This window comes from Chelonia mydas, chromosome 12, assembly GCF_015237465.2.
Source record: "Chelonia mydas isolate rCheMyd1 chromosome 12, rCheMyd1.pri.v2, whole genome shotgun sequence".
NCBI classification, from domain to species: Eukaryota; Metazoa; Chordata; order Testudines; family Cheloniidae; genus Chelonia; species Chelonia mydas.
The window spans coordinates 22,116,127-22,139,001 of NC_051252.2; the positions used below are offsets into that span (position 1 = coordinate 22,116,127).

Consider the following 22,875-nt stretch of genomic DNA (forward strand, 5'->3'; position numbering starts at 1 on the left):
GGAGAGCTCTCTCCCGTCAGTTTAGAGCGTCTCCACTACAAGTGCTACAGTAGCACAGCCTTAACAGTGCAGCTGCGCCAGTGTAAGTGCTGTGGTGTACATGTAGCCTAAGACTTCACTGTGTTATCCCAGTCCTAGCCTCTTCGCCCTCCAGTCTAGCTCTTATCCTTCTGTCTACACAACTGCTTTCCCCATTATCCACAAACACACCTTCATTCATATCAACTCTCATCTAGATTCTCTCTGTCCTCACCCATTCAGTTCTGTCAACCCAGCCTACTTACCTTTCAGTTCAGAACTCTGTTTATAGGTTTTTGGCTTCCTTCAGCTTAACCCTTTCCCTCACCCACTCCCCAGCCAGTATCTATAAATAAATAAAACACACATACGCACAAACTCTCATGTCAGACTACTCCAGAATAACTTCCCCACCTTTCTTCTAACACCCCCAACCAGGATCAGGAACACTTCCTGTCCATCCTTTAGCTCAATCTCTTCACTTCCTAACAACTTCTGTGCACCTAAGAGTCATCCTCCCCCTCATTTGAGGACACTCTCTCCCCGGACTTAGAAACCCACTTCCTTCCTCCATCAGACCCAGAAAATCACTTCCTAAGACCATTAAATCTCCTCCCCACTCTTCCTTACCACCCTCACAGTGTTCCCCAGCTCAGCTTCCCACCCTTTCCTGCTCCAGAATCTCTTTCCCCCCCCCCGCATTATTGCATGGCCTGCAGGAGGAAGAGCAGAGAACTCCATATCCCATGTCTGTCCGAATTAATCCCATAGAGGCCTGTATTATTGCTCATTCTGCTGCCTGAAACCCATAGTTAGGACACTTTGTAGCAGGTTTTATGGCAACCTGTAATATGCAGCCATATTATAGCTACTAGTGTTTTATCATTTGGATACTATTAGTGGAGCTTAGCTCCACCAGCTTCTAATAATCAGCCACACATGGCTAATATTATTCATATTTCATCTGATAACCTTGGAATTTTACTTTGACACCACAATATGAAACTTTCAAATAACACAGAGATTGGACTAATCTGAAGTCAGATAGACCAGGGGTTCTCAAACCTTTCCACAGCATGGATCACACTATGGTAGATAATGGACACTTGCCCAGCCATTCACAATCCCATAATATTCCTGTGACAGCTACCATGATTGCTTACATGGAAATGTCATATTAAAGTGGGGTTTTTAATTGTCTTTAAAGCAATCTAGAAACAAGAAGAACCAGCGCAATGAGATCAGTCAGCTCTCATCAAATCCTACCAAATGCTCTCTGAACCACAGTTTGAGATCGTCTGTGCTAGACTGAGAACAGACTATCTCGCATCATCCTGTGAGGCGGGCTGGAAGAAGGGTTTTAAAAAGTGAATAATTATTTATGGAGTGGCCTACATGGTAAACATAATTATACACCTACAACTAGATAATCAAATGTTGTGTCCCTAAAAATTGCTGTTTAGCATCCAATTTTCTTCCTGTTTACCCATAAGTATTTTGTTATTCCAGGGCGTCAGTTCTATGCACATCATTGCAAGATACTTCAGCGCCTCTTAAAAGTGAGAGACGATTGGGCAAAGCTATATATGAGCGTTAGCCAAAAGGAGATTTATTTAAACTAGCCATTGAATTTGGAATATCTAGACTCTCTAGAATGATGAACATAAACCTGAGCAGTTTAAGCCTCTGCTCTTAAGCCTCAAATGATGAGTTAATAAACTGAGTGTCATGAAGTTTGCTCTGTGGAAATCTTGAAGATCAGAAACTGAAAACCTTAAAAGCTGAAATCCTGTGTGCTCATGTTAAAGATTCCATGGCAATTTTCACTTGTCCAAAATGTCTTCCATCCATTGTTCTGCCATGTGTTTTGTCCTGCTGCCAACTCGAGAGTTGGCTGCACTTTGATGTACGTGTACTCTTGTACTTCGAGATGAAGGGTGCAACAGAAATCTGTGTGTGTGTTCCAAAATAACTTTTATGGATAACTGTCACCCTGGTTAGGAAACAATAGAGGAGTAAATTTCACAACAATAAAATTGAAGGAAACAGGGAATTTCTTGTTACTTGACACTGGTGACATGGGCAGGGTGGATTGATTTAAATCAGCCTCAATTTAAATCATGGATCTTAATGGCTTTTCCATTTGTATTTCATTTATTTTCTAAAAAAGGTGCATGTTTATTGGTTGATATAACCATTAAAACATGTAGATTTACAACTAAATAGCATCTTTACAGTAAATTTGGTACATCTTTTTGCTACCAAGGAGAGTACGCTATAACTGTGTTCATTTATTTAAGCAATTATATAGCTTAATATTTTCAGATTCTTATTTATTGTACATTTTTAGTATGTTAGAAAATGGTGAATGAAATTCTTATTTACTATAGAATTGACTTTTTGCTCATGATTAGTGTCAAGTTGCTTTAGGATGGTAATTTGAATGTAAACACAAAACAACAAAATTTATTTTTATTAAACGAAACAATCAGATATTTTGGATACATAAATTTCTTATCAAAATGTATTTCACATTTACAACTAAATGATTTGCTAAAGGAACAGAGGGATTAACTGTAGTCAGTGAATTAAACTGATTATTTCATGTCAGCCTAGGAACATTTTCAAGTATGTCTACATTGAAAGTGACTTGAGCTTAAGTTTCTGTTTGCCTAAGTCTCTTGAAGATGAGACAACAGCCTCCTAAGTTACTTAGGCTGTTTTCACACTGTTAAAACTACTAGATCTCATCCTCTCCCTCCTTGTTTTTTTATTGACTTGAAGAGAGGGACAAGTTTTCCTTCTTTTTCAACTCCCAGTCCATTTTGCAGCTTTGAATGAATTAGTCCAAATGAAGAAAATATTTGTTGCCTGCAGAAGGAGCTACTGCAGTGAAAAGCTGGTTTAGTACTTCACCAAATTCTGATTCCAGGTGCTTAAAATAGTGACTCCCAGCAGTTCAGTGATGTCTGTCTTTAAATCATCATCAACAAACATGTACTGTATGAATAGTTCACCTCTGTCTCTGACATTTATTTTGTTTGGCATGATTGATGGGTGATTATGAGATACCTTTGTCATAGCAGCAGTATCTTCTTGAGCAATTATGCATCTACCTTGGTACTTTGAGTTGAGAATATTGTAGAGAAAATTAAATGGAGTAAGTGCTTCAGCCATCTGCGTCTTTACTGCCTGCAATTTAACTTTGTTGTTGGGTATTTCTTTCTTTAATGTCTCTTGAAGTTCTTTCCAAATTCCATCAGCAGCAGTTTGTTCAAGGCTACAGAAATAGGTTTCAGTGTATTCAGCGTATCTTCTATATTTCTCTTTAGTCCAGTTTCAGCTATGTTGTCTGTGATAGTTCCATCTATTTTGTCATGATTTTTCTTCACAAATTGTCATCAGAAAAGGCCAGATCTTAATAAATAGTTCAAAACAGTCAACCACTGAATTCCAGCGTATGTATTGGCAAAGAATTAGCTTGGATCCTCCTGCTCTTTTCAGTAAACCTGAAGCAAAGGGGTTGTTATGGAAGTGTTTTGCAATTTCAACATTTTCCTTTATTCCTGGAGTTGTATTTAAGTCTTTGGCTAAAAGATGCATCATATAAGCGCTGTGCCCATACGTTATAAGTTTCAGGTTCTCTTCATTATCATCTTCTAAATTTCTTCTCATCTGTGCTACATTTGCAGCATTGTGACAAAGCTATGCACTCGACACTTGAATTTTTGTTCACAGTTCGTTGTTATAACTTTCACTGCTCCTACTTTTAAGTATTCTAATGTATGGGCATTTCCTGATATAGCAGGAATTGTTTCTGTAAGACAGACAAACACCATCATCTGTTGTCACACAAGAACATATTCCTAGATAATTGTGTATGTTGCTTCACCCATCTAGACTCATACTAACTAATTTCCTGTCAATGTTTTTTACACATTGTTCAATTTCCTTCTCAGACACTGCATCCAGCAATGTTTGATCCAGTAGGTGAAATATAGCCTCATCATAATGGGTGAACCATGTCAATGAAATGTTTGTTCTGAACAAGATGAAAACGAGAACTTGTTGCAGAAATGAACCAAGCAATCTTTTCATCTATGGAGTCTTGCTGGAATTTGTTGGTCCTGATTATGAACTCATCTGTGGTTTTACTGGACGACAAACTTTTGATTTGTTTTGGGGGTTTTGTACAAGTAATTTACTGGCTGTCGTATGTTTAGTTGAAGCACTGCTGGTGGTAACAGCAGATGAATCTGAAGTTGTAGACATTACAAATGATGAATCTTAATAACCCCTTATTTCTGAGATGTACCGTGAAACAAAATGATAAAAAGTCATTCATTGAGTGCTACTCAATGCACTGCTTTAAAACAAATAGATTGTAAATGAAAGATTACTCCTACAGCAGCTGTGTGTACCACTGTTTAAAATGATATAATTTATTATCAGCCTAGTTATGTAGGAATAATAATAAATCATAAGGATTATCTAAATCTATTTAAACCCTTATCTCTAGCAACCTACCAAACAGCTTGGGGGAGGGGGGGTGGAGAGATTTTAAAGGTTAAAATTCATATGTTCCTAATAAACTTTACTTTTAAAACAGGAAATCTTCACCTAGGATCATACTGAGCAATAAAAAGTAATTTCAAAAGTCCAGCAGTTACAGTAAAAATGTAATAAATAGTCCCACAAACTAACATACCAAATATATTTTGAACATAAACATTTTGAAATTCTTAAGTAATCCGCCCAAAATGCAAATTTGTGACAATCTAAGATATAATTTACTAGCATAGTAAAACATGGTAGGTAGACCATAAGAATGGTGCAAAAATAAGTTTAGTAACCAGCTGACCCAGATTATTGATACATGTCCATATCATCTTCAAAGTCACTGTTCTCTGAGAAGTATTTTTCATAATGTTTCATTCTGACTACCAGGCCTTTCACCTCTTTGTTGCACTGTTTACATTTGGCATATTTGTTTTTTACCCAGAGGTACAGGAATTTCTTCAAAAATATTCCCAAATAGGGTCTTTTTTTTTTTTTTTTAAATGATGTGCAGCCATGGAAGTTTTTTTTCCAGTTCTCAGGTCTTGAAATCAACAGTAGATGCTGCACCCTGAAGAATGTTGTCCCTTCTTCTCACAGTGTTCTTGCTTTGACACCAGAGTTGCTTCTTTCTGGTTGCATGCTCTGCGCCTCTTCCCTTAGAGGATCAAGCCTTTAATACAGTAGATGGCCTATTGTGCCATAATTTGCAAAGCTTGACCTCAAAAGTCAGATGTTTTTCCCCTGATTCTTTCTTTTTATATAGAAAAGCAGCCTTTGACTCAACGTTTTTGATAGCGGCTTATGGATTCATCATATTTATTTTTTTATTTAAATGTTTTAAGAGTTTATAATAAGTTTAGGTCTTAACATATCTTGTATTAAATTCAGATTTCAATATAAACAATTTTTTTAAATTATAATTTAAATTAAAATGAATCATTTAAATTAAAATCTGATTTCTTTTTTTATTTTTTTTTAAACCAATTTTTATCCACCCTGCTTGTGGTTTATGAAGAAGAACCTACTGAAGTCTCCTTTGAGCAGAAACTTGGCCTTGACGTACATTTGTAAGGTGGGGTATGTGAGAAATAGTGATTAGCGTTCTGAGGAGACAAGGAAAGCTCCTGGGGAAAGGCAGAATGGATAAATGTATAGGTAAATATTGCAGTCCTCGTGATTAAATCTATTGTTTCATAGGATATCAGCTTTAGAGAGGACAAACTTGTGAGAGCCTCTTTGACCTGCTTGCTTTTGTGAAGGTGAATATTTCTGGAGAAACCTTAATACCAGATAAGCAGTGATTTAAGATCTAACTTATTCCCATATACTGATCTAGAGTTTCTGTATACTAAGTGGTATTGTATACACATTGAATTTATTTTGAATGTGTTCTCACTTTCATTTTAAACCATTTTGTCCAAGTGGTTTTGGGTGTTTGTGTTGTTTCAAGCAGCCTGTTGTCCAAGCAGAGAGAACACAAAATATCCAGGGTCTGTTTTGTCCTGTCAGCATACTGAATCAGTCTTTAAGCTAAGTTAATGGTGGCGAATATAGATTTCTGTTTTTTTTTCTCTGGCAGGGTTGTCTGTTAAGGGACAAATTAGAGATGGTTGTCTCTTTGACAGGATCCCCCCCAGGGTGCAGCCTGGAACTGTTGGACCGCTTAACTTTGTCTAGCCTGGGCTGTCTCTCGCAGTGCCTTGCTAGTGACCAGCAGCAAACCCCTCCAGGTGCTGTTATCACTCAGCACAACCGCATGTGGAGCCCCACACCCAGCTAGCTTGCATGAAAGGCACCAGAGCCAAATCCCCCCAGCACTGTACCTCAGGAATATACCGTCTTGCACTGCTCAAGATGGGCAGTGCAGATTTATTAATTGGTTCACCACTTCAGCAATGGAAAGTGGTTATACACCAGCCTTTGCAAAACCTGAGATTTGCCACACACTTCATACAAAATCACTGGTAAAGACAAACAGTTAAATGAATTTATTGACTATAAAAAAAGATAGATTTTAAGTGATAGGCAAAAAGTCAGAGTTAGTTACCAAAATAAAATGAAATATAAGCATGCAGTCTAAACTCTCAACCCTATTAGACTGGGCAACATCTAGATTAAGCACTTTCTCACCCCACTGAATAGCGCAGTCCTTAATACACAGATTTGTTCCTTAAACCTTGGCCAGTCTCCTCTGTTGGAGTCTTGTCTTCTTCTCAGTGTTTTAGGGTATGTCTTCACTACCAATGTTAAAGCACTGCTGCGGCAGCGCTTTAATGTGGTTGCGTGGTTGCGGCACTAGCAATGAAAAAAAAAAAAAAAAAACCCACCCCCACGAGGGGAGTAGCTACCAGCACTGGTGCACTGTCTACACTGCCACTTTACAGCACTGAAATTTGCATCGCTCAGAGGGGGTTTTTTCACATCCTGAGCGAGAAAGTTTCAGCGCTGTAAAGTGGCAGTGCCTTAGGGCATGTTTACACTTGCCATTTAAAGCAGAAAAAGTCCGTTTTTTGATCAAAAACCATGGGAGCATCTACACTTGCCAATGACTTTTTGCAGTGAAACTCAGAAGTTTCACTGCAAAAAGAAAACCACCTTCACGAGAGGCATACAGCTCTTACCAGTGATGCTTTTGCAGTGATGTGCAAGTGAAGACACGTTCTTGCTGTTTACACAGCTTTTAGCCTCTGGAGGATATCCCACAGTGCCTAGATGACCACTCTGATCAACAGCTGTGCTGCCAGGTAAACAGACATCCACCCCTACCCCTGTAAAGCCCCAGGAACTTTGAAACTCCCCTTCCTCTTTTCTTGGCAAGTGTTCACTTATTTGGCCAGGTGACAATGTGTCCTCCACAGAACAAACAATCCCCTGCTTGGAGCAATGCTGAGCTATTGGAGCTGATCAGTGTTTGGGGGAGAGGAGGCTGTGCAGGGACCCAGGATGCACCGCGATCACCCCTCCCCCCCCCCCCCCCCCCCCCCCCCCCCCCGCGCTTCCCACAAGACCCATTGTCAAACTGGAGAGAGCTGCACTGTGGGATAGCTGCCCTAGAGTGCTACTCTCATCATCGATGGAAGTGCTGCTCATGTAAACACACTCTGATGCCTGAGGAATTAAGTGAGTACACAAACCAGCGCTTTACTTTCACCGGACCGGTGAAACTTAAAATGCAAAAACTCTGCAAGTGTAGACATACCCTTAGTTGCTTGCAGCATAGGTGGGGGCAGGAGAAAAGGCCAAGCCTGGGCCCCCTGTGTTCAGTTTTATATCCTCATTCCATGTGCTTGTAGAACACAAGTCCAGGCATGTCTGGGGGGCATTGGTGAGTCTTCAGGCAAAATTGAACAATCCCCTTGGTGTGGCCTCATGCAGGTAAGTCATTGCAGCTCCCTTGCTGGACAATGGCTGTTGATGAGTTGTTTCACACCCTGCCCGGGCATTGGTTACTTTCCTTGCTGTTGCTTCTGGGAAGCTAATATCTGGCTGATTTCCCAATTTACAACATGTGTGAGTGACAACCATACAACACAATTCTCATAACTTCACATGCATTAATGATATACATATATGGATAGAGAAATTACTTTCAGTAGATTGTGACCTTTCCCCTCATACCTTGCAAGGCATGCTTTATATGTAATATCGCAATTATATACTGATGAGGAATATGGGAGGCTACAGGGTGCTCTCCCAAGGTACAGAATGTCAGTCTCATGGCAAGATTTAAATTGCTTCTGCCTCTTGAGCTTTGAAAGGTGGCCACTCAACGCTCGTTACATTATATTTTTTTTAAAGCGCTACATAGAATCATAGAATCATAGAATATCAGGGTTGGAAGGGACCCCAGAAGGTCATCTAGTCCAACCCCCTGCTCAAAGCAGGACCAAGTCCCAGTTAAATCATCCCAGCCAGGGCTTTGTCAAGCCTGACCTTAAAAACCTCTAAGGAAGGAGATTCTACCACCTCCCTAGGTAACGCATTCCAGTGTTTCACCACCCTCTTAGTGAAAAAGTTTTTCCTAATATCCAATCTAAACCTCCCCCATTGCAACTTGAGACCATTACTCCTCGTTCTGTCATCTGCTACCATTGAGAACAGTCTAGAGCCATCCTCTTTGGAACCCCCTTTCAGGTAGTTGAAAGCAGCTATCAAATCCCCCCTCATTCTTCTCTTCTGCAGACTAAACAATCCCAGCTCCCTCAGCCTCCCTCAGCCATATCGTATGTAACTCTGAAACCTGCAATTCAAGAGAAGCTACTCAGTCTTAGAAGTTGGCTAACCACTGTTCCCTTTTTTCTGTTGTACGGTATGTCTAGGTGTTAGTCCTTGTTGTAATATTTTAAGTTACAAAACAAAAATGATGTAATTGGAGTAATTATTTACTTGGTAACTGTCAAACCAGCAACAGTTAGGGCCTGATCCTGAAGTGTATGTAAGTCCCGTTGACTTGAATAGGAAATGAGGAGGCAAATCATACCTTATGTTCCTGGCCAGCTAAGTACTTTGTAATTGCATAGAAAACATTCTGGATTGTTTACTGGTTGTCTTTGAAATGATCATGCAGGTGACATGACTTTCATGCCTTATGTAGTAATAAATATTCTAATTATAGATTGTTTTAAAAAAAGGTTATAAAATAAGTAAAGAGTGCTGTATATCTACAATATTTGATCTGCAATATCTTGTTTTTTTAAGAAATAGCTAAATTCCTGAAAATTACATACAGATAGTATTTTAGTTGAGTTGAATGGCTTTAGTAAGAGATGCTTTAATCTGCTATCTATAGGAAGGTTGGTCGATTTTTACCTGCAGTATTTTGGTATTTATGTACATTGTACAGTGGCCATAAATCTAGGTTTGAGGTGTCTAGGATGTTTTTGTTTTCACTGAGGGATATTTTGACTTTTAAATTAAACATTCAATAACAAAACTAATATGTAAGCAGTGCAGTGTGTCAACTTTTTCCATGGGCACCCAATTGCAGCCCTGTTGATCTCATCTCCAGTTTCTATTTTTTTTAAAAAGAGATATCTAATGATCTGGAGCTTAATGTTTCTTAATAAGCAAAAGATAATATGTAAGTGACATGGGAAGGTGTGGATGCCTTAACACAGGGAGTTAGGAGAATTTGTAGGCTTGAAGCACGAGATCATCTCATGAACATGACATACAACACCTGTAAAATGCAAGCTTTTGCCTTGATCTGACATAGCCTGGCACTTACCCTTGGGATAGACATGGTGTATCTGAGCCCCTTTTAGAGTTTGTGAAACTCATTGATTTCAGTGGAGTTTCACAGGATGTAAATCTGGGTGGAATTTGGCCCTCGTGAAAAATGGCTATTACACTGACATTTTTATGCTGAAAATCTACATAGTCTGATACACAGAAATAATAATAATAATAAATATCTAGACTTGTGTAAACTATTATTAGTCTTACCCACAGTGTTTCAGAAATATCCTGTTGCTACCTCTTGAAGCTTTAATTTGTGAAATAATACTGGTGGTCAACTATCAAGGTGTTGGGAATCACTCACTTGTTGTTGTTTCTTCAGATGTCGAGTATGTGACTTCGCCACAACAAATATGAATAGTTTGAAATGTCATATGAGGCGCCACCCACAGGAGCACCAGGCAGTGCAGCTAATGGAACAGTACAAGTATGTACAGTTATGAGTTGGCAAAAGCCGTAGTAGTGTGATTTTGTTACCTTATGAAACAAAGTGGAGTTCAGATTCATTGCTTTCTCTGTAGTCTAAGTAAAAAATAGCGTAGGTAGGTAGTCATGAATTATTTTTCTCCCTGTCTTATTCTGTATTTCCAGTTGATTAACACTTGTACAAAAGCAAAAAGTATTGGAGCTAATTTGGTATTCTTAGTGTCTCCATGTGAGACAGAACCTGGAGTTGCATTGTGTTATCCTAGAAAAGAACATGAGTGTCACTAGTCTCTTATGTTTGTGTATATTTCATAAATAAGTGCCATTAGTAGTCTAACCCCACATGCTACATCAGAGGTGGGCAAACTATGGCCCGCGGGACCATCCTGCCCGGCCCCTGAGCTCCTGGCCAGGGAGGCTAGCCCCCGGCCCCTCCCCTGCAGCCACACCACCATGCGGGCAGTGCTCTGGGTGGCGGGGCTGGCTCCGGCCGGGCAGTGCGGCTGCCAGACATGCCGCTCTGAGTGGCATGGCAAGGGGGCCAGGAGGTTGGATAAGGGGCATGGGGTCCCGGGGGACAGTCAGTGAGCAGGGGGTGGTTGGATGGGGTTAGGGGGGTGTCAGGGGATGGGGAACAGAGGGGGTTGGATAGGTGTGGGAGTCCCGGAGGGCCTGTCAGGGGTGTGGATAGGGGTTGGGGCAGTCAGGGGACAGGGAGCAGGGCGGTTGGATAGGGGGTGAGGTCCTGGGCGGGGGCGGTTAGGATCAGGGGGTCTCAGGAGAGGGCAGTCAGGGGACAAGGAGTGAGGGGGGGTGGGGTTTGGATGGCTCAGGGGTTCTGAGGGGAGCAGTCGGGGGCGAGAAGTGGGAGGGGGTCAGATAGGCGTGGGGGCCAGGCTGTTTGGGGGGCACAGCCTTCCCTACCTGGCCCTACATACAGTTTTGCAGCCCTGTTGTGGCCCTCGGGGCAAAAAGTTTGCCCACCCCTGTGCTACATACTGAGAAACAGTTATAAAAAACGAAATTCTAATACTTCAGCATGGCTACCCAGTGCTAACTTGTAACAAGGAGTTAAAAACCTAGGATGAAAGCAAAAATGCAAAGAAACTAAACAAGTCATACTGCAAGACTGGGCAGGCAACCAGGGCCATTGGGATAAATCACATGCATACAAAAGTTGTGGTCTCAAGAGAAAAATCTAAATTCTTCACAAGTACAAACTGTAAACTAAACCTCCCCACTATGCTCCTTTCCAAAGTGCTTTCTAGTAGCACTAGATACCATGCATGCTGCAGCCACACACTACACCAGGGGCCTCAAACTCAAATGACCACAAGGGCCACCTGAGGACTAGTACATTGGCCCGAGGGCCCGCATCACTGACACCCCCCACCTGCTGCCCCGGCCCCGCTCCCACTCCACCCTTTCCATGAGGCCCCACCCCTGCCCTGCCTCTTCCCACCGCTTCCCTGCCCCCATTCCAATCCCTTCTCTGAAATCCCCACCCCAACTCCGTCTCCCCTCCGCCCCTCGGGGATGCAAGAGGGGTGTGGGGTGTGGCAGGGGCTCAGGGCAGGGGGTCAGGGTGCGGTAGGGGGCTCAGGGCAGGGGGTTTGGCTGCAGGAGGGGCCTGGGGGGCTGCGGGGAGCTGGCGGCCTGCAGAAAATAACCCTGCAGGCCACGTGTTTGAGACCCCTGCTCTACACTCTGTAGGAAAGCATTCTGCAGTCATCTAGGATTACTGAAAACTTCCACACCTCTGGCCTCCATGTCCCTGATGATCCACTTTGTCAAAGGCTGTGAGAAAATTTCCACAGTATGTCAATTTAGGACATTATTTAACAGTGATATTTAATCATTCAGCACAGGTTAAGCCAGTAGGGCGCAAATTAAACTGAATTCTGTATAGGGTTATCCTAGGCACCTGGCTCTGCCTCCCCTAACCGGCCCTCCATCAATTTCCGAAACCGGATGCGGCCCTCAGGCCAAAAAGTTTGCCTGCCACTGGCCTGGAGTCTTCAGAACTAAAGATTAATTTTTAATTAAATATTGTCATGTGATGAAGTCTCCAGGAATACATCTGTATGATGATTTGTTATAGAAACAGGGAAACTGATCTCCACATACTAGACACAACTGCAGAATGACCTAGGTTCCATCAGCTATGTCTTACATAGAACCACAAGATGAATGCACACTGCAAAAATTAAGTGCTTTTATTGTCTTTTGCTAAAAGTGTAATGTAAAAATACATTCTGTAAAACATTGTCCAAGAACAGCAAACTCATTTTACTTCTGTTTCTTTCCTCACATTATACTTTATAGATTTCCTATGGGATTATGTTGTGCAATATGCTCATATATTGACCCGTGGATGAATAGTACAGACAGTGATCCTGGAAGTTGCTGAGCACCTTCAGTTTTGATTTGATATGAATGATAGCTGAAGGTACTGAGCCCCTAGTAGCATTAACCCCATAGTGTTATATAATCCTGAAAGCAAAAATGTGATGCTTAGTAACTGAGCTAGGAGTCTGCTCTTTAAACCATGAGTATTTAAAAATAAGTATTGAACTGTCACTTCAGTTAGTTTGTACTATCAAACCTGAATAAGGAAAGGGTTCTGCAGTAAAATAGTATATGAGCATGTAATTAGAGACACAAGGTGGGTGAGGTAATACCTTTTATGAGACAAACTTGTGTTGGTGAAAGAGAGAAGCTTTCCAGCTACACAGAGCTCGTATTGAGGTCTGGGAAAAGTACTCAGTGTCACAGCTAAACACTAGGTGGAACAGGTTTCAGAGTAACAGCTGTGTTAGTCTGTATCCACAAAAAGAAAAGGAGGACTTGTGGCACCTTAGAAACTAACAAATTTATTCGAGCATAAGCTTTTGTGAGCTACAGCTCACTTCATCGGATGCATTCAGTGGAAAATACAGTGGGGAGATTTATATACACAGAGAACATGAAACAATGGGTGTTACCATATACACTATAAGGAGAGTGATCAGATAAGGTGAGCTATTACCCGCAGGAGAGTGTGTGTGTGTGGGGGGGGGGGGGGGCAGGACCTTTTGTAGTGATAATCAAGGTGGGCCATTTCCAGCAGTTGACAAGAACATCTGGGGAACAGCGGGGGGGGGGGATAGTTTTACTTTGTGTAATGACCCATCCACTCCCAGTCTTTATTCAAGCCTAAGTTAATTGTATCCAGTTTGCAAATTAATTCCAATTCAGCAGTCTCTCCTTGGAGTCTGGTTTTGAAGTTTTTTTGTTGAAGAATACATATGCCATCATGTGCCAGCAATGTGCTCTGCCATGTACATTGGCCAAACTGGACAGTCTCTACGTAAAAGAATAAATGGACACAAATCAGACGTCAAGAATTATAACATTCAATAACCAGTCGGAGAACACTTCAATCTCTTTGGTCACTCGATTGCAGACCTAAAAGTGGGAATTCTTCAACAAAAAAACTTCAAAACCAGACTCCAAGGAGAGACTGCTGAATTGGAATTAATTTACAAACTGGATACAATTAATTTAGGCTTGAATAAAGATTGGGAGTGGATGGGTCATTACACAAAGTAAAACTATTTCTTCCTCCCCCCCTCCCCCTCCGTTGTTCCCCAGATGTTCTTGTCAACTGCTGGAAATGGCCGACCTTGATTATCACTACAAAAGGTTTCAGAGTAACAGCCGTGTTAGTCTGTATTCGCAAAAAGAAAAGGAGTACTTGTGGCACCTTAGAGACTAACCAATTTATTTGAGCATAAGCTTTCGTGAGCTACAGCTCACTTCATTGGATGCATACTGTGGAAAGTATAGAAGATCTTTTTATACACACAAAGCATGAAAAAATGGGTGTTTATCACTACAAAAGGTTTCCTCTCCCCTGACCCCACTCTCCTGCTGGTAATAGCTTATCTAAAGTGATCACTCTCCTTACAATGTGTATGATAATCAAGTTGGGCCATTTCCAGCACAAATCCAGGTTTTCTCCCCCGCCCACCCCCAAACCCACTCTCCTGTTGGTAATAGCTTATCTAAAGTGATCACTCTCCTTACAATTTTGTATGATAATCAAGGTGGGCCATTTCTAGCACAAATCCAGGGTTTAACAAGAACGTCGGGGGGGAGGGAAAAACAAGGGGAAATAGGTTACCTTGCATAATGACTTAGCCACTCCCAGTCTCTATTATCATACACAATGTGATTATCATACACATTGTAAGGAGAGTGATCGCTTTAGATAAGCTATTACCAGCAGGAGAGTGGGGTGGGGGGAGAGAAAACCTTTTGTAGTGGTAAACACCCATTTTTTCATGCTTTGTGTGTATAAAAAGATCTTCTATACTTTCCACAGTATGCATCCGATGAAGTGAGCTGTAGCTCACGAAAGCTTATGCTCAAATAAATTGGTTAGTCTCTAAGGTGCCACAAGTACTCCTTTTCTTACTACAAAAGGTGTCCGTTCCCCTGTTTGTCCCCGCTGGTAATAGCTCACCTTACCTGATCACTCTCCTTACAGTGTGTAGGGTAACACCCATTGTTTCATGTTCTCTGTGTATATAAATCGCCCCACTGTATTTTCCACTGAATGCATCCGATGAAGTGAGCTGTAGCTCAGGAAAGCTTATGCTCAAATAAATGTGTTAGTCTCTAAGGTGCCACAAGTACTCCTTTTCTTTTTACTAGGTGGAACAGATTATTTAGCATAAGTAATTAACACATATATACTGGACTCCTCCTCTTTCAAGGTGAAGTGGTCCGTTAACCTTGAATGGTCTCTTACAATATGTGTTAACTACTTATGCTAAATAATCTGTTCCACCTTGTATTTTTAGCTGTGACACTCAGTACTTTTTCCAGACCTGAAGAAGAGCTCTGTGTAGCTGGAAAGCTCCTCTCTTTCACCAAACAGAAGTTCTTCTGATAAAAGGTATTACCTCACCCACCCTGTGTCTCTAATATCCTGGGATCAACATGGGTATAAAAACCTTGCAGACATATAATTAAAGACTGTTGTAATGCATGTGCATGTGGGGTGGAGTTGTGATTGGGTGGGCATCTTTACCTTTTGTTCCTGATTCAACTTTGCAAAATTAAACATTCTTTTAGCTATACTTTAAGAGGGAAGTTGGGATTTTAAAGGTGTGCATTCGTTTTTATTTATTAAAATGGAAGGATTGTGATGTAGCAAAGTTTTCATTCAGACTGAGACATCCATTGACTCTAATTTGAGAAGCCCACTTGTCTGAGAAGGATTAAAGTTAAACAAAACAACCCTGTTCCCCCCGTAGAATTGTACATTTCCTGATATGTAATAGAGATAGTGATGCTAAAAAACGTGGCCTCATTATATGCCCTGTGGAGCAGGCCTTCCTTGCCACATGCATGTAGTGTACTATATATCTTCATATAACCTTTCAAATTAGGAGTTCTCCACAGTATTCTGTGGAGGAGCGGTAGGTAGAATTTCCTTTCTTTTGTCTTCTGGTTAGTGGAAATTGCAGCCATTGCAAGTTCAGGCGGCTGCATTTGGGGCTTGATCCTGCTGCTATTAAAGTCAATGGCAAAACTCCCATTGACTTGTGTGGTGCAGTATCTGGGTTTCCAGGTGTTATACGAATAGCAAATATTTTTTGCTCTGAAAATTAAAGTTTTTAAACAGGTGGTAGCCATTTTACAAATTCATCATAATATAACTTGAGATGACATTAGGCTAGTTGGACAGAAAAATTTGGCTGTTGTTGAAGGGTGATGGGATTGTGACTGAAGTAGATTCTTAGCTGTAGCTGAGAGTACAACTACTTGAGGTTGGAATTCTAACAAAATGTGAAAATGCCAGTTTCTGATCATAATCAAATTCAGCATACTATCTACAGGTTTCAGAGTAGCAGCCGTGTTAGTCTGTATTCGCAAAAAGAAAAGGAGTACTTGTGGCACCTTAGAAACTAACCAATTTATTTGAGCATAAGCTTTCGTGAGCAACAGCTCACTTCATCGGATGCAGTGAACTGTAGCTCACAAAAGCTTATGCTCAAATAAATTTGTTAGTCTCTAAGGTGCCTCAAGTACTCCTTTTCTTTTAGCATACTATCTAATTATGGATAACTGAGAGCTTCTCAAATGCTAGAGGCACCTAGCCCTCAGCCCCTGTGTTTCACAACTTGCTAGTGATGGATGCCCCAAAATCACATATCCTTTTGTCTGTTACGTAGGTAGAGTGTTGACGAATTTATATCTTAAAATTACTTTAACCATAAAACTTCTAAAATTCTTTACTCTTCATTTTCATTTATGGAAAAGTCCCATTGTATTTAATTGGGATTAAGCCAATATGTTTCTATAGACATGGAGTAGGATTCTGTACAAATTTATTTAAAAACATACTTAGGATCTCATTCTATGAAACTTTCTCAAAGGTTTTTGAATCATCCAGCTGAATTCCATAATGCATAATTGTCTGAATATGATTGGACATTCCAAAAACATTTACATTATGGTTTTGTTAGACTTTTTTTCATGAGGGTTTTCAGTAATCTTAAATTGTAACTAGTGTTGAGAAGGGAGGAGTTAATGGAATAATGAAGAAGCGAGAAAAGAAAATATTGCAGTGTCACCTTTGTTACAAATTCCCAGGTCTTCCTTCATTTACCAACCTTTGCTATTTATATACTTTTTGTTCTTACAAAATGTAATTAGGGATGGTATAAAAATGTCTGCTGTGTGAATTAAATATCAATTAGGAATACAAACTAAATTTAATGGAGAAGCAAGTTATTGTACATGCACAGTAGTTCAAAATATCATAAGATAATCTAAATTTATTACCTAATAACACTGAATTTCATTTCTAAAATGGAAGGTAAGTTGAAGTGATCAGAACTAGTGCATTTTTGTAGTATTCAAATAGTTTTTTTTATAAATGGCCAAACTGACAGTGGCATTTTACGTTTTTTGTTTTGATTTGCTTTTTTTAATTCAATTTGGTTTAAATAATTTTTAGATACTGAGATGTTGCATGCAAAGTTTTATTCTGAAACACACTTACTTGGCCAGGGTATAAACTTAAAACAAGGAAGGGTTGACATGCTTTATTTATAGTGGCATTAAATTATTATGATATACTGGAATTGCTGCAACATGGAGAAATTTCTCTTTGACCACATGTTAGGAGAGAAGGGGAATTAGTTCTCTGCTGTATTATCTCATTTGACCTGTTTAAGAAAATTTAATAAAAAAGTGAGGTATCTGACTTCACTTCAAATACCTTCTGTTACGCTCATTGTTTTTCAGATGTTCTCTTTGTGGATATGTATGCAGCCACCCTCCTTCCCTGAAGTCCCATATGTGGAAACATGCAAGTGACCAAAATTATAATTATGAACAAGTGAACAAGGCTATTAATGATGCAATTTCACAAAGCGGCAGGTGTGTATGTATGAAACTTCCTTACAAACTAGAATCCTTTAATCTAGACTTTTGAAAGCACCCAACCTTGACCCAAGATAAATTACAATCTGCAAATTTAAACAAACAAACAAAAAAAACCTATGACTTTTTAAAAAAAAAAAAAAATTTTTTTTTTTTTATTTTTTAGGTTTCAAGGGCAGCTACCTGGAAAGACGCTATTAGAAAGCACTGATGAAAGTTTAGTGCCTGTTCTAGGGAGTTCAGAGAACTTGGTGTCATTTTCAGAGTCCATTAATCAGACTACTAATGAAATTTCAGGTTCTAATGAAAATCAAAAACTTAATCCAACAATTAATACCTCATGCAATTTAGAAAAGAACTCCAGTCAGTCTCATCTTGGCACAGAATACTGTGTTCTACTCTTCTGCTGTTGTATTTGTGGTTTTGAGTCCACCAACAAAGAAAATCTGTTGGATCATATGAAAGAACATGAGGGTGAAATCATAAACATCATTCTAAATAAGGACCACAATGCAACTCAGAACTCCAACTAGATGAAACTATCAGCTAAAAAGAAGAGGATTTCCTAAAATGTTTTTTTTCTATCTTTGCTAATGTTGCCTGAGATACTTGCTCAAGAGAGGAAATGCAAGTGAAATTTACTGATTTCCCAATCTGAGTCTTTGTTGCAATTACAGACATAATTTAATTAGCTAAAACCATTAAATCTCCATTTTGGGGAAACTGTGGAATGATCCATCTAACCCTTTATCCTTCACTGTGATGCCAAGAGTCTGGATTTCTCAATGCCTGGTGTTAATCCAAAGTGCATTAGCGCAATAAGAAATTCAAACTCAGGAGCTAAACAAGGTATTAGCTCAATTCAAAAGGCGCTTTTTTTTTTTTTTTTTTTTTTTTTGGCTTTGAAAGTATTTAGTTAAGGATGTCGAACTCATTTCAGGCAAATATTGGTTTTTTCTTCAATGCAAAGGACAGTAGGCCAAATACAGGTTATGAATTAATGCTCACCTAAAATTTACTGTTTGATTCTGAGGGGTAGATGGTGGGGTGCTCCTAATTTATTTTTAAGGCCTTACTCTTTCCAGCTCAGCTTTTCTGAATACGCAATACTGGATGGTACTCCTTCAGTCACTAATCCAAAGTGCTGATTCAAGGCAGCAGAAGTTGTGTGGCCTGAATGCAGTAGGTATCTTGCCAATTATTTGGCTAGATCCTAAGTAAATACAAGATTTTATACAAGATTATACAAGATTTAAATACAAGATTATTTTAGACATGTTAAATTCATATGTAAACATGACCCACTGTTCAACGTCTTTCTTTAAAATATTCAGCCAAACCTCTAAAAGCAAGTGGATCATGATATAAATTGGCATTTTAACTAGTGACTTTTTCATGTCAGTACATAATGAGTGCCATAATCTTGGGGTGGGAACAGGCAAGCACCAGAAATGTAATTGACAAAGGGGCAGATTTTTCAAGGTATTTAGGCCCTAAAGATGTAGATAGGCGCCTAGTGGGATTTTCAAAAGCGCTCTGTGCATAGCCACTTTTGAAAATTGCACTAGGTGCCTACCTACATCTTTAGGTCCCTAAATACCTAGAAAAGTCAGGCTCTCACACTGTCTGTTGAAATAATTACTCAAAAGGTATGCTAATCTTTTCTCATAAAATGCTTCAAATTTCACAAGAGAATTTAGCAAAAATAATTTCTAAGTAAAAATTGACTTGCTTTGTGGAAACAACCTTTACTCCATTGCACCAAAATAGAAAGGAACAGGATCCATGATGGTTAGTAAACATTACTGATGCATGTGATAAGCATTCTCAAAGGGAACTTGATAATTGCTGTGCGTTATTTTTAAAGCAACCCTTAGAAATTTCTCCCTTTTTAAAACCATTTTGCTTCTAAAATTATAATGCTGATCTTTCGTGTAATTTAAATGACGTACATCAGTTTACATATCAATGGGAATTTCAGTATGCAGGCTAATTGCCAGGGAACTCTGCCAAAATCACTTGTAAAGTTGGCCCCTAAAATTGTGTTTTAGTATATGCTTGCTACAAAAAAAGTGTAACATTTGAAAAGGAGCCCTTTAGCAGTCAGACTAAAACATTCTGGTGAAGTTTGAAACATTCAATTCTGGTTTAAAGGTAGCTTCAAAACTGTAATTGCACTGAAGCCTGCCCAGTTCTTGGCATCTCAGTTTAGTTATGCCTGGGTTAGTCGCTCATTTGTTAAAAATGGTTAGTATACTATTGTTTTAAAGAGTGATGCAGAAAGTTTTTTGTATTTATTACCTATTTATACATTTTTTTTAGCAGAAATAAGCTACAACTATGTAAACCTGAAAAGCTGGCATAGGAGTAGTGTACAGTCTTCATGGTGCTATTTCTGTGTTGATTTTCTAAGTTCTCCTGTGGACAGTGAAGCTGGTCAAACAGGAAAGAAAGAGGATAGTTTTTTATATACAACTTTAATTTTAAGAAGCAACCCAGTCTGGATAAAGGGCAGAGTTGTATTTCAAGCTGTACTGGTGATCTTTTAAAGTGGATTTGTTTTTAAATATTTTGAACTTTTTCTATCTTTAAATAGTCCTATTCATTTGGTTATAAATTAGGTTATGTACAAATGTTATTTTAAAAATTGATAAAGATTATCATCATACAGCCCATTACACTAATAGGTTTGACCTATCCATGAACTAAACATAGTACATTTCTCATGTTTTAAATAAAAATGTAAAGTAACTTCTGTATGTTTTACATTTTTTCTAAAAATAGAATATACACAGGCCAATCAGAAGGGATTTTTTCATATTCATACAGGGTAATTTGACACTTTTAAAACATGATTATAATGAACAATTTCAATCACAGATGGAAAATATTTAATCAGGGTACTGGTGTTGTCTTAGTGACCAGTGTTGACACCAATATTATATCCTTAATATAGAATTCTGGTGTGTTTAAAAAAAACAGGAAATTATTGGGCATATTTTTAATATCTGAGATCATAGAGCACATTCTAACATTCCAGCTCCTTTTGTATTTACAGATCCCATTTATTGCAGTCATTTGAAAATCTGGTAAATATAAAGCTTTCAAAGAGTCCACAGTAATTTGAATTTTAAATTCCTATTTTAAACTCATGGAAACTACAGTGTGCCATGACCTTAACTTAATTTTTCCCCATAATGGATCATGCATTTTAAAGTTGTTACACTAATGGAAATATGTGAAGAACTTGGAGGCATGAGCTAGGAGAAAGATGGCACTGAGCCCAGATTTACAAAGTCAAACATTTTATTAGTCATGTTTTTTCTGGGTGCAGTGTTCAAATATAATGCACAAAGACCCATTGTAATATATTGGAACTACTAACCAAGGTATAGCTATTTACAGCGTGTTCTTTACCATCTCATTATTTGTGCGAGTAATCTTTGGTTAACCATGTGTTGCTCTAAAGCAGTGGCGGGGGGGAAGCTTCTAAAATCTGACTAGGATAAATACTACAATTGCCAAGAAATAATTACTTGCAAGCCTGCAGAAAATAAACAATCTTCATAGAGAAAAATTCCTTATTGATTGTCCCCATGCTGCCATCGATTCACATTCAAAATTCCCCCTTGACTTTAACAGAAGCTATGAATGTGGAATGATTACAGAATCAGTTCCTAAAAGCAAGTATTCTGATCATACCACCTGCTTTGGAAAGTGCTGTGTGGTTAGTTTGTTTGCATGTTTTGGGTTTGTTTTAACAGCACTTTTCAGGGTTACAACATTTCAATCTTCCCATTCCTTTGAGAATTTACAAATATTTAGGATACTACTGGCACACAGAACTAGCAAATCATCATACTTGAGTGCTATTTGTTTTTCTTTCAACTCTGCTCTAAGCAGATTTTATTCACTGATATGGACTATAACTTAAAGCCTTTGTTCTAGATACCTACAATTCTGTTATGGAGGAAATTTCCATTTTCTACTAATGAAATAGCTGGGGATCTATAATCTTCCATTGTAGCTTTCTACTTTGTACTTGGCCTAGAAAGAGAGAGTGGGATTCAGCCAGAGTTACTGTATTCTCCTGTCCCAAGCACTTATTTAATCATTAAAATAAATTGTACAGTGGGTGCTCAAAGTATTGAGGAATAAAATATATTTAATAGAAATTTACATTTGCATTTGATATTCATGGACATGAGTACATGTATTTTTTTAAGAAAAGGTATTATAACACTATGGCACTGCTTTTTATAGCCAAAGTATAAAAAAATTTAGAAGACTGACGTAAAGACTGCAGTTACTTTTGACACTGTATCTTATTAAAATAGAATGAATTGCATTTTATAAAACTATCCAGCACATTAAGCTGCATGCCTTAAGCTCTCTGTAGGATTGTGTTCCTGATTGAACAGATTGTCTGTTTGGAACTTTGAAGCAAGTCTGTAGTACTACTTTAACTACCTTCTGAAATACTGTACGTTAGAATAATTTATTTTGCTTTACAGGAGTTTGTCATGTATTGACTTTAATATTGTATTTTGGTAATAAACTTTTTTGTTAAACACTTCTTAGTGTTCTGCTTTTATTTGTACAGTATGAGACAAGTATTTAATAGGGGGAAGCAAACTACACCTTTTGAAATGGGAAGCAAGTACCATTGTGCAAATCCAATCTGAGCACCCAAGCAGAGATCATGATGCTTTATATAAGCAGAATGCCTTTCTTCTGTAGGGGCACACAAAGCCATAATCTAAACATTAACTCATTAAAAACAAAAATATGACTCTCCATTCTAAAATGCAGGATTTAACAATCCAGGGGGGAAATTCACAGAAATTATATGAATATCAAATTATATTGAAAACATGTATTAAACTTGAACTAAAATTTAACTTCCATTTTTTATACACAGTGCACTAATAAAACATAGCAAAAGTAGGTCTACATATAGGGATGAAGGAAAACTTTAATAAAATGGAGGCATTACTAATAATGAGACTTAATATCAGATAATCTAACTGGAACACAATGAGCTACTGTAGCCTTGATCCTTAGAATATGGACAAATGTTGCACCTTCTATACTGAAGGGTATGTGAGTATAAAACAACTTCACAGTATGCAGTACATAAGAGACTTGCAGGTAATTCCAGTTTCAGCTGGTCTTTGTGCAGAGCTGTTGATT

General features: G+C 38.8%; 1 protein-coding gene across 10 annotated transcripts in view; it reads left to right on the forward strand.

Moving 5' to 3' along the window:
* Positions 1-22,875, forward strand: part of ZNF507 (zinc finger protein 507) — a 59,199-nt gene that overhangs the window by 26,502 nt on the left and 9,822 nt on the right. For 2 of the 10 annotated variants that reach the window (XM_037877356.2, XM_037877357.2), the window contains 3 exons: positions 10,139-10,243; positions 17,545-17,679; positions 17,849-22,255. The exons of 1 other annotated variant lie outside the window; for it this stretch is intronic. In XM_037877356.2, coding sequence (XP_037733284.1) covers positions 10,139-10,243; positions 17,545-17,679; positions 17,849-18,215 — 607 coding nt within the window. In that variant the 3' untranslated portion in view covers positions 18,216-22,255. Of the gene's footprint in view, positions 1-3,977; positions 4,456-5,775; positions 5,838-7,255; positions 7,693-10,138; positions 10,244-12,567; positions 12,692-17,544; positions 17,680-17,848; positions 22,256-22,875 lie in introns of those variants that run through there. 7 more of the 10 variants (XR_005222173.2, XM_037877359.2, XM_037877358.2 and 4 more) reach the window with 7 other exon arrangements.